General features: G+C 44.0%; 1 protein-coding gene across 4 annotated transcripts in view; it reads left to right on the forward strand.

Annotated features, from left to right (window-relative positions):
* Nucleotides 1–14,713, forward strand: part of KLHL13 (kelch like family member 13) — a 553,397-nt gene that overhangs the window by 281,919 nt on the left and 256,765 nt on the right. For all 4 annotated transcript variants that reach the window (XM_069612858.1, XM_069612857.1, XM_069612859.1 and 1 more), the window contains exon 3: nt 3,302–3,434. In XM_069612858.1, coding sequence (XP_069468959.1) covers nt 3,302–3,434 — 133 coding nt within the window. The remainder of the gene's footprint in view (nt 1–3,301; nt 3,435–14,713) is intronic.

Genomic DNA, 14,713 nt, shown 5'->3' on the forward strand with positions numbered 1-14,713 from the left:
CAGTAGCTGTCTGTCACTTTCTTTCCTGTTCTTTTGCCACAGCCAGATATGTTAATACTTCCTGGGATTCATGGCTTTGTGTTTTACCAGTGCCCTGTGTGCGGTGCAAAATGAGATGTGTACAACTGCACCGCTCTGCTCATTGGAATCTGGCAGCCCTTGAACAGGCAGCTAGAATACCCATCCCTCAAGATATAAAGCTGTTCATCTAGTGGTGGGGGGCGTCGGGCTTCTATTGTGCACCTCACATTTTCAGACCAGGAGTCACTTCTGATGATCACCATGGACTCTTGACAATTTGAATAGGAAGTGACATGCCAGCAACTGAACGATCACAACATTAAGGGACACAAAGCCTTTTCATCTGTGATTGTTTTCCTGTTTAGGATTTATACACTCAAGGGCTTTCTCCATCTCCAATGGGAACTGGAGTAAACGCAAGCATAAGAACAGACAGATGTTCCCATCAGGAATTTTTGGCAGCTTATTCTAATGATTTTTACTTTTTTTGGCCTTAGTCTCACCCCTAACACGAGTGCCATATCTGCTGTAATAAAAAATGAATAATTATTACATATACAAGAACCAAACACACAAATTGATACAGAAACCAATATGTAAAAAATATGCAACATGTAGTTAGGTATTTAAACATTATTCATTGCATCACGAAAGACATTATTTAATGATTGCTTGAAAACAGCATATATACATTTCACAAAAATTGCAAAAAACTATTAAAGCAAAACCCACAAAAATAGAGACAGAAGCATAGATAATCAAAGCACCAGATACCCAAAATTAGATATCTGTAACCTATGAACCACTCAAGTAAACAACTCAAATCGTTTAATACTACGGCTCTACGTATAATGGCATGCCCCTAGACAACATAAACATATGGAGTGTTATAAACTGCAGGGCTAACCTGCCTCTCGTCACATAATTGTATTAGTGGCAATACAACATAGAGGGGGCATATCCCTAACATTTTGGTGATATAGATTATTCAGCACCTTCGCCAGGACCGAGAAAGGCCCTGTGAAACAAAAGAATAAAAAAAAACAAATACATCACTCTAGAGGACCTACAGAAAAATGACATAGCAGATTCTGACACCTGTAGAGAATACCATCACCAAGTAAACAGAAAGAAAGATTTGTTTAAGTTCTTATTGAAAATGTTGACACGCCAGATGCAATAGAAAAGAGAGATCCCCTCCACCATTGTCGAAAAACTACACCCAGAGAAGTAGAAAAACTACACCCAGAGAAGTAGAAGAAAAATAAAATATATTGACCATGGGTACAGTGGACGTCACACTAGGGATAGTATTACTGGCACACCCTGTTGACGTACCTTTTGGAGTTTCGAAAAAAACTGTAATACTCCGCAGCTTCTACTAGACGTCGGCCTATGCATAGCATATGATCTAAGAATAGCATGTGATCAAAGCAGATACAACCATCAGAAATATGATTACGGTGAATAATGTATCCTATATGTGTAATATATATATATAGATAGATAGATAGATATCCCAGAAGTCGCCTATAACGAGACCTGTGTTGTCTAAAACTTACCAGAGCCAAACAAAGGGCTGCAGCTAGTGGTTAAACACTCCAGACACGTCCACATGTAGCACAAAGGTGATCAATTTGGGCACACAGTTCATAAGTAGCATCCAAATGCTTTATGTAACCAAGTTGGGTGCACAGCTCCCAACCTGTAACCCACTAAATACGAGAAAAAACAGAACATACTTGCCAGTCAGAATTTAAAAAAAAATAAGCCCACTCAAAATTTGTGCTGTAAGATAAAGTAAGTAAGCCTCTTCCGAATACCACGGGAAGTAGTCCAAATGAAGAATAATCGCAAGAAACCAGAGTTGGGCAATGAATCTGGAAACACCGGGACTGAAAACGAAAGTAAAAAGTAAACACTATAAAAATATATTAAAATAGATCAGTGCGCAAAGTCTGTCCCTAGACAGTTAGTATGCAGGGCGCTTGTCAAAAATCTGCTCCCTAAACACGAAAATCATGTTTAGCCATTCAAACGACAAAGAGCCTTTCGCACTCGTATAGAGTACCAGAGAAAGATAGACCTCACCCAGATAGACGACCCCCTCCTCCCCCAGGGTTCCGCCAATAAAATAAGGAAGGAAGACAACCAACCCATCTAGCAGCAAATATACTCGCAAGTCCCCTTACACACGCACATGCTGTGTCACTGAGGGACCCGACCTGCATAGAACTCTGTATTTAGCTAGTCACCTAAAGAATGAAACCTGCTCACATGGCAAGGGAATGACTACAGTGTTAGACCACATCCCTCAATGTGAGGACTGATACAGCACCATGTTTGAGGAAGATGGTACATGAGGAAGTAGAGACGATTGATACAACGTCTAGACCAACTCTACTTAATGAGTCACTACGTACAATCGGTTGTTGTGTATACTGACACCACGCATGACATGTTGGAGAAAATTGACTCCTCCGAGGTAACCCAGCTGCTACTAAGAATAAACTCTTCAGGGAAGACTGGGGGCAACACTCAATGTCATGTCTGCGCACTCCTTCCATCAGGAGTATGCAAGGTTTCCACATAAGAGGGTCCAATTATCTACTAATCTGAAGTGCTTTCCTTGTAAAAAGTCAAAAAACATCTACATGAGCTTCAGATTGAACCAAATTCACACCAAGGAAAAGGACTAAACATTGAGCGACTTCTGTATTGGAAGGGGGAGGCTTAAACGGTCGCTTTTGTAAGTCTATGTCAACCATGGAGACCCTAAGACACTGGATTCTATAGTGTCCTGCCAAAAGCACATTTCGGGCAGTCTCCTTCCCAAAAAAATTTGAACGTTTTAAAACTGTCCATGGCCAGGAATTGTTATGGGTGAGACTGATGTGGGGTGAGAACATTTCTCTAATGATTGCATTGGTACTCTTCCTGAATTAAATTGATCCTGTGTGTACGTAGTAGGAAGCAAAGACAATGGAATTATGTGTAGTATGCATGAATGTTTTATTTGAATGAAATTGATTTTCTTTTTTTCTGCTTCAATTCTCCTTCCAGGCATACTGGAAACTGTAAAGGGTATGAGTTGACATGACGCTTAATCCTGTTATTTATATAGATGATTCTGTTTTACTTTTGTGTCTATAAAATAGTTTTGTGTGTAAGGTTTCATGTAAATCAAAACGCAATTAAAAACAAGATAAAACAAAAATAAATGAGTATAGTAATTATTGATGATGTCAAAATGTCTTATTACTGTTATAACTTGTTGCAGGGCTTCGACCAGTTACGAATAGAAGGTCTGCTGTGTGATGTGACACTCGTACCAGGAGATGGAGAAGAAGTATTTCCTGTTCACAGAGCTATGATGGCATCAGCCAGTGATTACTTCAAGGCCATGTTTACAGGTACTGTTGCTAGCAACCCTAATTATTGACTGTGTTCTTAGATTACACGTACAAGTGCTGTACTAATTGTATTTTCAATGGAATGTGATCATGCATTGCTTGCACATCTTACAGTTTAAGGTATGATTATTTATGAACAGTACATACTTTGTTGAGGGCCACAGAGAGTGCCATTCTTTTCTTTGCTGATTTCCCCAAAGACAAGTCCCCTTTTTTTCTGATAGATGTACCTTGCTAAATGTTAAAATAAAATGGTTGAGGACATGTTCAGATCTTTCTGTAGAGAGGAGAGACTGGGGCGTGTAACAGTGAGTTCGAATAATTGTTTCTGAGGTGCATTACATCAGCTATGTGCCAATGCTGTTTAATTGCCATGTTTTTAATCAATATATGTAGTAAGGTAATGCAAACTCTACAATACGAACCCAGGACAATCATTCACAAATTGTTCCTATTCAAAAATCTTTTTAAATCACATTTTTGTTAAAGAATTTTCTTTATCTTGCATATTAAAGTGTCATACATTAAGTATAGTTTCAGTAGATCCAATATGCATGTGAACACTCCACATGAGTAAAATATTTGTCACCTTGTTTTCCCTTAAGTGAAAAACCAGTGAGAGCAATTCATAACAGTGCAAGAAAAGCAAAGAAATGCATCTAATAGTATACACTAACAAGTCAACATTAAAGAACAGTTATATGAAGTTGGAATACAGTTTCTTCACTATCGTCGTTAAGTTGGTAATTCAGGATCGACGTTGCTGTAACATTTCGTTAGGACCAAATGCTAAAGATCCTATGTACAATCAGCCACATCTACTCGGTTTCCAGAAGTGGAAATGTTTCTATATGTTTTACAGATAGTAATTATCGAGGCATTGACTGTACATAATGGCGAAGAAATATTCTGCTGTCCAACTTATTTCTTTGGGTCTACCTCATATGTTGCAAACTTCGTCCAGTTCTTGAACACTAAAACAAAATGTATGTAGTTATAATTAACTTCTTTGAGACTAGTTTAAATTGCATACCTCTCGTTTGAGTCAAATTAGATAGAATTTTTTTCAGTTTGAAATTGCTTATGAAAAATCTAATATGTGCATATACCTACTTTGACGAATCTGGAGTATTCGTCCCTTCTCCCCTGGGGGAGCCACCCACTTTTAGGGTAGGGAGGTCAAACGTCTCTGCAAGACCCTCCTTAGGGGTCTGGGCAAATGAGACCTCACTTTGCAGTGACTCCCCTTGGTGGACAAGGACTCCTGTTCCCACAGGGAACTCCGTAGGCTGACCACCATACCCGCATGTATGGAATTGCCTTCTGTGATGAATCGGTCATGATTCCTCACAGAAACCTGGCCTGAGACCCTGCTCATGTGGCCAGGGAAAGGCAGACGCTTCCTAATCCCAACCCTGGGGGTGGTGTACTGCATGGGATCACATGAGAGGCTGTTTGCCAAACAGCAGAAGTCAGAACATCTGAATTTGTTGTTTGGGACTACAAGTCCTATAATCTCAGAAGTACTGGGACGACGAAGAGGGCTGAAAAGTCAGGCTGTAGTAGTAGTCAGGCAATTAAGCCTAATAGCCCACACCTGAAGGAACCTGAGGGGCAGAAAAGGCCCCATTAGGTGCAGGCAGTTAGAAGGAGCTGGAACTGTGACTGGAGTGTGTGCAGTAGTAGCAAAGGCAGAAGGAACAAGACAGTGTTGGCAATCCAGGCAGCATTGGGAGAACCATCCTATGAGGGTTCTGTTCCCCCAAACTTGGGTGTGCTGCCTTTTCCCACGTGAGCCTAATTGCAGAGATTGCGCAGCGAGAAGCGTGTCGGAGACCATCATGAAGCCGTGGGTCTTGAGAGCGAGAGGGGCTGCTTAATTAAGTGGCAGGGCCGGAGACACCTTCAGGAAGGAAGGGTGTGGGTCGCTAGCGGCAGTGTGAGACAGTGTTCCCTTTCAACCTGCATCTGTGCAAAATCGTGGCTAATCGGGAAGGAAGGAGGTCTGCTGCTGACGCTGGGTTTAAAAGTCTCCCAAAACCGAGCGTCAGCGTAGCGGTAGTCTGAGAGGCAGTTCCCCGGCAGGGCTCATAAGAGTCAGAGGCATGTGGAAAACCAGCTAAAACATCCATTGCTTCTGCTCTGATTAATTCTGCTACAGCAATCACAGTGGAATTACGGTGAAGTGTGTGTCTCTTTAACCTCCCTTTTGAAGTATTATCGTTGCTACTATTCCTACTCATTCAACAGATGCCGCCAGCATGCTCATGCATACAAACACGCCGCAGAGTGAAATTTAAATTCTTGCTGTGGGGAAAGACTGTTATTCACTTGCCAGCATGTCTGACTGCACTTTACTGCACCTTTTAAGGATTTCTATATTGCACCCAGCAAGGCGCGGAGTACCAAGCCGAGTCCAGTCACTCACCAGTTAGTCGACAGCAGCTGAGTGCCTGGGCTCGGGCCGGTACAGACGGATTGTATAATGGCACGGAAACCAGCAAAGTGAGATGTGGGCGACCTGCGAGACACGACACGACAGAGCGACCTCACAATTTACAGAGTGCCCATTCTCTTCATACTCCTGGCGTCGCCATATAATATGAAGAAGCCTTGGAGTCTGAAGAATTGATGGATAAGACTTCTGCTTTCCACCCCTCATTGGTTGGACCCCCGTCTTACTCTGCGATTTCCGCTTCCTCTCCCGCTCTATCAACTCCTCTCGATTCACAGACACTGGAGGAGGAGAATCAGGCAGTGTTGCTACCCTACCCGAAATAGTCCCAGAACTCTTTGTGACCCCTTGTGTGATGATCTCAGCCCGGCTCGAACTAATGGATGGTCAATGCCGGCTTAGTGGGGTAGCCATGGATGCTTGTGTGGATCGTAGCGTTTGTGGTGATATTGCATCAGAAATGAAGGCGGTTGGGATGTGTGCCGGTGGCATCTATGCCGGTAACATAACTTTGAGTCTTGCACGGAGAACTGATCAAGGCGGCCGTATGGCAGAAAGAGATGAGCCCTGTGAGTTCCATTCTGTGACAGGGTCTCACAATGGCCTCCTTGATGAACATGATAAATCCAGCATCTAGGCAACAGAGGGCATGGCTTCCACCGCCGTAATTCCAACTTTGGGGGCAACAGACCGGACAGCTCTTGCTGATGTGTTGGCCAGTGCATTCCCAGTGGCAAAACAGCATCAGGGCCAGGATGGCTCTATGTATAAGAGTGCAAATGATGCTAAATCTTCACCATTTACAGCATTGGTCCATATCCCGACCCCATGTGCTCCGATGGAAATAGTTTCCTTTATAGATGTAACAACACGCAGAAAAAACAGTTGGGGAAACAAGCGGGGTCGCAGGTGCTCCGTTGAAATGGAGATGGAAGGGTGGTAAAGGCTCCAAAGACGACGTGGCTGCTTCTTTACACCGTCATTTACATCTTTGTGTGTCTTGGAAAAATCTACTTCAAGGCCGGCTCTCTTCAATAACACATTGTGTGGGCGAAGCCACCCAAGTATGAAGGAGGTGGAACGCACCGATGGTGAACTCTTGTAGGGTTAATATGTTTAAATAGGTATAAAGAATCCCTATTAACATGAAAACATCCTACTCCACCAACGGGGATATAGATATATGTAATACAATAAAGAGCAAGATGATACGTGTTGTTTACTTGCCTCCAACCCCCTCACACAAAAACTCTATAAGGTTTTCCAGCATCACTAGTCCTAAAAATATGGACCGTCTGCTATAACTGATTTACACAAATGTATAACAAGTTTATTATTCAAATAATTTAAACTGAATTTAAACAAAAAACACTACCCTCACCTAACACAGTGTACTAAACATTAAAAAACAAATATAAAACAAATGTAAAACATCAAATAACTTATTTATACGACACAAAAGATATCACATAACACACAAAAAAATCTCAATGTGTCACTAAAACAACAAGCATCCCAACATGTTTCTGTTCTTAACTGCCCAGTTCAGGCGAACATTCTTCAGGGGATAAATTTAAAAGCATTCATTAATCTCTTCCACACCTTGTAGGGTACATCGGTTGTGGGGTTTCAGCCCGAAGGATAGAGAGTGGCCATCCAAGAAAATCGGGCCAGAATCCCTTCAGCCAAATGTCGGTGGAGACTATTGCAATGGCTCCCTTCATGAAGATATTTGAGTCACTACATGACCCACTAAAAGACCAAAAAACCTTGCTGGCAATGCTCCAAGATGATTTTTATTAAAGGATATATCACAGCGGAGAGGCAAACGGGTGAAGGGGGTGGTCACGACGACTTGTGCAAAGGAGACAGATTTGAAGGTGTAACGCTCACCTGATTCCCGCAGAGGCGCCGGTCCTGGCTGGGTGAATGCCGTATCTTCAAAGGTGATGTGTAACACACGGTTGGCTCTTTGGGCTGGACCTCTGTGCACTGTATGTCTGACTCGAAGAGTAAGATGTCTTAGGTAAGTGAACGCCGAGCTCTCCATCTGCCTCGGGGCAGGGTGCCGTAACCAGTTTCTTCACTGGATAAGGGTGCAGGCCTCTTGACCTCAGAGGACTGCTGTCCGTCGTTAACTGCACGAACGGTAAGTTCTGGGCACTTCAAATGTCTTAAAAGTCTTTTGTAATGATATCTCTTGTTTTGCAGGGTTCCGGCGATGGCGGATGGCAGGCTGATGAGAGTTGAAGATCGAACCCGCGTGAGGAATAGAAGCGCCTGGAAGCACGTAAGAAAGCGCTTGTAGCCTGCTTCACGATGCGCACTAACTGTCCCTTTTATCTTGCAGGTACAAGTTCGGAGCTTTAGAGAAGCTGAAGGATGCTGGAATACCCACTGGATTCGGCGTGGGAAGGAGTAATGGCATGTGAGTAATAAAGTTGCCCAATGTCTTTAAACGCACCTTCTTTTGTCTTTCAGATGCGGGATGCAGCGCCGAAGGCCTCCGGAGCGTGCGAAGAGCTGGTAAGCTTTTGTCTTTCAGATGCCGGAATGCAGTGCGAAGACCTCCGGAGCATGCGAAGAGTAGGTAAGCCTTTGTCTTTCAGATGCCGGAATGCAGCGCGAGGCGTTGGTGACAGCCGAAGGACCAGGTAAGAGATGCGCTGCCACTGAAGACCATAGTGCTAACCTGTTCTTTCTTTGTCTTTACAGGTGCTGCTGAAGACTGGATTCCAGGATGGTAAGCCTTTGTTCCCTTAGGCCCAGGATCAGAAGCAGAAGACACGATGAGCGTTCTGCTGCAGAGAATGCAGAATAACACAAAGCAAGATTCATCCATCGGGTGTGGTTTAAATAGCCTCCTGTAGTGCTTAGGTGTCTCCTTCCACAGCCACGCCTAGGTAAGAAAAGAGTTCCTGCTTTCCAGAAGAGTTCCAGTGTTCTGAACCTAGGGAGTGGCTCCTGCCCCACCCAACAGGAAAAGTAGTCCCAAACAGAAGAGGATCAGGGGTTCAACTGGCAGGTAAGTAAGCAGCATGGTCTGCTGCAGGTAAGTCCACCCAAGCATTATGAGCCCGGCGCTTCCAGCGCTGGGACTGGGCATCTTTATGAGCCTGGTGCCACTGGCGCCAGGACAGGGTCCAAAAGGTCCCAATTGGGACTGGCTGGCACTCGGAACCGGGGTTATGGGTCTGCTTCCAAGGGAGTCGGGCAAGTCCTGATCTTTTGGAAGCAGAGATCATGACAGCGGGCCCAAAACTGCCATCTTGCAAACTCGGGGGACGACCAAAATAAAAAGGAGCCATTTAGAACATCACCAGCAGACGGTTTGGCCAAGGCGGTGGAGCAATGTCCTATTGTGGTGGCTGAGGCTACATCTATAGCGGGAAGCTCCAACAGACACCAGCTTAAGACCTCTGGGGTGTCATTGCGGGAACGGGTGGTATTATCAACTATAGAAGCGCTACCTCTAAACCCAAACATAGAAGGTACTTCAATAAAACCCTTTCCACTTTTTGCCAGGAAACGGAAGAGAAGCCATCTGAGGCTGACCCTATATAATCCTCAAAGTCAAATCCCAATGGTCAAGTCAAAAGGTTCCTAAAGCTTTTTGAGAATGTTTTTCTCCTGCACCTGGGGAAACCGGTACAAGAATATAAAAAAAAAACAAAATCCCAGAGAAAAGCTGAGCCAAAGATGGCTGCTGAAATAGCCACACAAAAGGCAGAGGACGATTTGGATCTTGAGACTTTAAACACACTTATAAATCTATCCACTTACTCGAGGAGGGGGAAGAGAATACCCTGAGGTGCGTTTCAGATGAAATATCGATTTACTCAGAGCCTCTGGACGCCAGCCAAAGGACAGTGGATATCGGTGTTGTGGGACTGCATAAACCCTTCCTAACTCTGGCAGAAAAAAGGGCTATAGCTGTGACTAAATCCTTAGAGCGTGAGAAGAGGGACATCAAGGGTCGTTTGCATCAGGGACGTAACCCCGTCGTTTCAGGATCTGAAATGTCCACCTTCGACGATGGCAAGAAGACCTCATTGCAGCAATGAGCAACCATGTTGCATTGTTAAGAGATTAACTGTCCCTGCACTTACTTCAAATTATAAGTTCCATTCTCACACCCTGTCCATCCACTGGGTGCCTAGAAAGAAAAACCATCCTCTATCTCGGCTAAGGCGGAATAAATCAGCCACCCCTGAAAATAAGAAAAATAACTGCGCAAATAGAGGCTATTTCAGATGCCTCAGATAAGAGAGGGTTGTGGATAAAGGGGTGGAACTTATTTTAAACAGATTCAACATAATGAGGCTATATCACTCTATCCCTGCACTCAAAATTAACACAGATGATATTGCCATTGTGGAGTTTACATGGGAAGAGCGTATGGGCTTAGTGCATCTTCACCATTGCTCCAATGTGGTAAAGAACCTAATACTCTCCGTTGCCCCAAGCTTCTTGCTTTTGGGATTCAACCTCACAGACTTGAGTGACCGAGGATTCACAGATGCTCTTCGACGATCGTCACAGAGCCCTCGCAAGGAGAACCCCTGTTATGTGTACCATTAGGGATACCCCCTTAGAAAGGAGGCCACAAGGGCCAAAAGGGGTGATTCACTCTATAATTGCCTATGATTCCCCAGTTAATGAGGGTTCTGCCCAGAGTCGCCTAAGGATAAACCTGACACAAACAATAAAACATCAAGGTGGTACAAACGAGTACAGATTCTGTGCCGTAAAAAATCCAAAAACCATCATAGCTGTCTGAGGATGAATCCTGGGCTTGGTTGATAGCGGCTCTAATAAACACGGATTTATATTAGCTGTACCCCCGAGCGAACAGGGGGAAGACATTTTCACTGGCCTTATGTAACACGCAGGGCTTTTCCCATCGTTTCTCTAAAGGGGACTTAAAGTGGGGAGATTTGGCGTTCCATGTCTTACATTGCAAGATATTTATATAGCACACTATAGACCAACATGGATGAAGGCGCAGACAACAAAAATTAGAGGGTAGACAACACAGGCCTAATGGTATTAGTGCCCAAGGCCAATGAGAAAGAAACTACATAGAAATAACTAAATGATCTGGCAGATTATTCCACAAACTTGGCGCCTTAAATGCAAAGGCCCCATTTTCTGCCGTAGATGTCCTAGCTCTAGGTTGCTCCAAGAGATTTTTAGAGTCCGACCTTAAGGTTCTCCTAAATACTTTGTCGGTGATGTCACATTGGAGATACAGAGGCATCATCAACAATCTGCACTTAAAGGTTATCACCAACGTTCTAAATTAAATTCTGGATTCTAGGGGCAACCAGTGGAGTCCTCGCCTGGTCTCTGTGACGTGCTCACGCCTTGAGAGGCCAACTACCACTCTGAGCCCAATTCTGGACCACCTGTAGTCTCTGTATGACCCCCTCACTGGATCCCAGCAAAAGACTGCAACAATAGTCCATCTCGGCCCCTATTATTGACCTAGTGATGGTTTCCGCACTTTTTTTGGGAAATAAGAGGCCTCAAGTGTGACAACAGTTTTACATAGTATACTGCTGAAGATACGACGGAAGACACATGCTTTTGTGTTAAGGGATTGATCGAAAGTGACGCCCAGTATTTTGGTTTTAGGGAGAGGATTAATGATGTCGTCCATTAACTTAAAGGCACTGTGGGAGGGTTGGTCCAGTGATATGATCAGAGAAAGCTTACTTTTATCCATTTGTGATAATAGCCTACATTTAAACTCTAGGAGCGAGGTCTCAGTACCATAGAGTTTTCTGAAGCCGACTGGTGAGAGTGCAGGATGGTATGCTGATTCAGGTGTTCCGAAATGTGTTGATAAGCTACCCTATCCAATATTTTCAGGAGAAAGGGGGTGTTTGAGATGGGTCGGAAATTCAAAGGATTGTCCCTAGCCAGACCTGGCTTCTTAATAATTGGGGTAACCATGGTATGTTTCAGTTCATTAGGTACTAAACCCTCTGATAATGAGGCATTAACAAAGACTGCTCCAATGATGGAGGAGGAACAAGTCTTTATGATCATAGATGCACATGCATCTCCTCTGCAGTGCGATAATTTCATTTGTTCAATGACCTGCAAGAAACGTGGCTAAGAGAATGCCCAGCTCTAAATGGTTTTACTATGCACTCAAATCCAGCTATGATGGGTGCGGCAGGCCGCTCTCAAGCAGGTCCACTGACCTAATCGGGAGTGTTATGTCATATGAAGTGAGGTCCCACATCAGAAGAGGCCCTTTTATTCAGCAAACTACATTGTTGAATGGGGGACTTCTTGGATCTAAAGGAGGGGCCGTCCAAAACATTGATAATCATAAACATTTATTGGAATCTGCTACAAATTGGTGCAAAAGAAATTCTCAACTAATATGGCCTGGCAATTGATGAGGCCTGTAGCCAGGATAATCCCTCAACAATACTCTGTGGAGACCTGAACTTGCCATTGATCAATCGGAATGGGAAAGTGATTCAGGGAGAGTTGAATTCACCTAATGCACATATCCAGAGAGGAATCTCTGGTTGGCCCTAATGGAGAGTAGGGACCTTTATATTTTGAATGGCCACTTTGAAATAGCTGGGCGTTGTTAACCCTCCTGGGAACAGGCTTTGGTAACGGGCTCTGCAAACATCAGTCATCGACTATATCTTTGTCTCCAGGGATCTAATGGACATTGTGGACACCCTGGAAGTACTGCCTGCTAGTTCCTCCGACCACAGCATACTAAAAATGATGTGGTCTACTTAGGCAGTGAAGCATATACGATTGGTGAATTCTAAACAGGAGACCGTAAACAGTGGATGTCGCTTCAGAATGTCGAGAGAAGCTGTTGCCGTCATCTCTGCAAAACTCATGGAGATGAATACCTTAAAACCATTGAGTGTTGTCAACTACGTTACAAATTTGGCCCAATTTCTGGTCACAAATAGCATAAATAAGCAAGCTTCTGGAGGAAATCTGCATGCTTGTATGCTTATAAACAGCTGGTAGCTGAAAAAAAACAAGAAATGAAAAGGGCTGTCCGGACGGCCAAGAGATCTAGCCCGTGGCACTGGGTAATGGATGTAAAAAAGATCTGAAACAACAATAGAAACTGGCTCTGTGGATACAGAAGCACCATCGTCCAGCAAGGTGCGGAGCGGATGATGAAAGCCATTAGCAACAAAACCACAGCTGAAATCTGGGGGTTTATAAATCGGCCGAACCAGGACTTTAAACTTGTTCAAGTAAATGGGATGGCAGTGACTTTCTGGACCAACCTTTTTAGGTCTCTGTATGCCACCCCTTTTCCAGGAGATAATGACCACCGGATTTCATATAGTCCCTACTGTTTGGCTTTTGATCATGAAGACCTGGCTAATCTGATTAGGTGCACTAATCCCTCGCGCGCCTTACCCTGACGGTCTCTCAAACGTAATGCTGAAAGAAAACCTGGATGAATGAGCCGTAATGCTGGGATTGATTTTGTAGAACGTGCTGGTGGCACAAAATATTCCTGGCTCTTGGAAATCAGCCAATGTGATCCTGATTTTTAACAGTGGTAACAGACGGGATCCCAATAGCTATCGGCCTATTGCCCTCTTAGACGTCCTAGGAGAAATATATTTAGCCTTACTCTTAGGGACTGAATGAGTGGTCACATAGAGAAGGCCGAAATTCTGTCTTTCAGTGTGGCTTTGTCAGGTTCCTGGGGACTACTGCCCCAATCTTTTTACTATCGATCTTGGAGGACAAAACCCTCAAAGTGAATGGTAAAATCCACTTAGCATTTGTGGACTTTAAAAAAGCCTTTCATAGCATAAACAGGCAGTGCCTGTGGAATAAGATGGCTGACTGTGTGTGCCCAGAAGATCTTGTGGCCCAGCTAAGGTCCCTTCATTCCCACACTAACATCAGATTGCGTCTGAATGCTAATGGGTGGCTAAGTAAGGAAATTCCAACCAGGAGAGGAGTCAAACGGGGGTGCCTTCTGCCCCCAGCGTTATTCAATCTATACATTTCGGACCCTGCCAGCATTATGGAAAAAAAAAGGATGCTTTCTGCCTTCAGTGGTTGGAGTAACGGTGTCTCGTCTACTGTACGCAGATGATCTAGTTCTTCTAGATCAAACAGCCATAGGACTACAAAGACAAATAAAGACCCTGAACGAATGCACATTGGGAAAGGATCTCCAAATTAAAATTGAGAAGACGAAGATCTTAACAATAAAAAAAGGGAAGGACCTTGAGGAAACAACCCTTCAGATGGGCCCTGGGGGCTGAGGAGATGTTCGACATTGTGGACTCCTTTAAGTACTTGGGGGTTTACATCTCCAGTAGTGTTGTAGAAATGCACACTCGAATTTCCCTAAAGCGGAAAGCGATTGCTGTAGCAAACCAGGCCTTAATTGTGAAACTTAGGTACTGCCGGTACTTGCTGTTACCTCTTTTGGAGATGTACAAAGCAAAGGAGGTCCTGGTGATGACTTACGGAGCGGATACTTTGCTCTGGTTCCCTAAATACACTGGGTTCTTCTGGAAACTGGTTCTGGGCCTACAAAGATTAATCCCAATTCAGGTAGTTAGATGTGAATTGGGTTTAGGCTCATTGAAAGCGGCAGCTGAGTGGAAAATCCTGAATTTGGCCTCAATCGTGGCCATTTTAAGAGCAGAGCTGCTGAAAGAAGATGGGAGTGTTTTGGTGAGTTGGGGAGCTGACTGTAGAGCTACCTTGGGACAGTTAGGCGCCTCAGTGGAGGATCTTTGTCGTAACCCGACGAAAGTCGAGAAGTAGTTATGGACTTTAGATTGGATAACAA

Source organism: Ambystoma mexicanum, chromosome 5p, assembly GCF_040938575.1.
Source record: "Ambystoma mexicanum isolate Mex_15411 chromosome 5p, UKY_AmexF1_1, whole genome shotgun sequence".
Lineage (NCBI taxonomy): Eukaryota > Metazoa > Chordata > Amphibia > Caudata > Ambystomatidae > Ambystoma > Ambystoma mexicanum.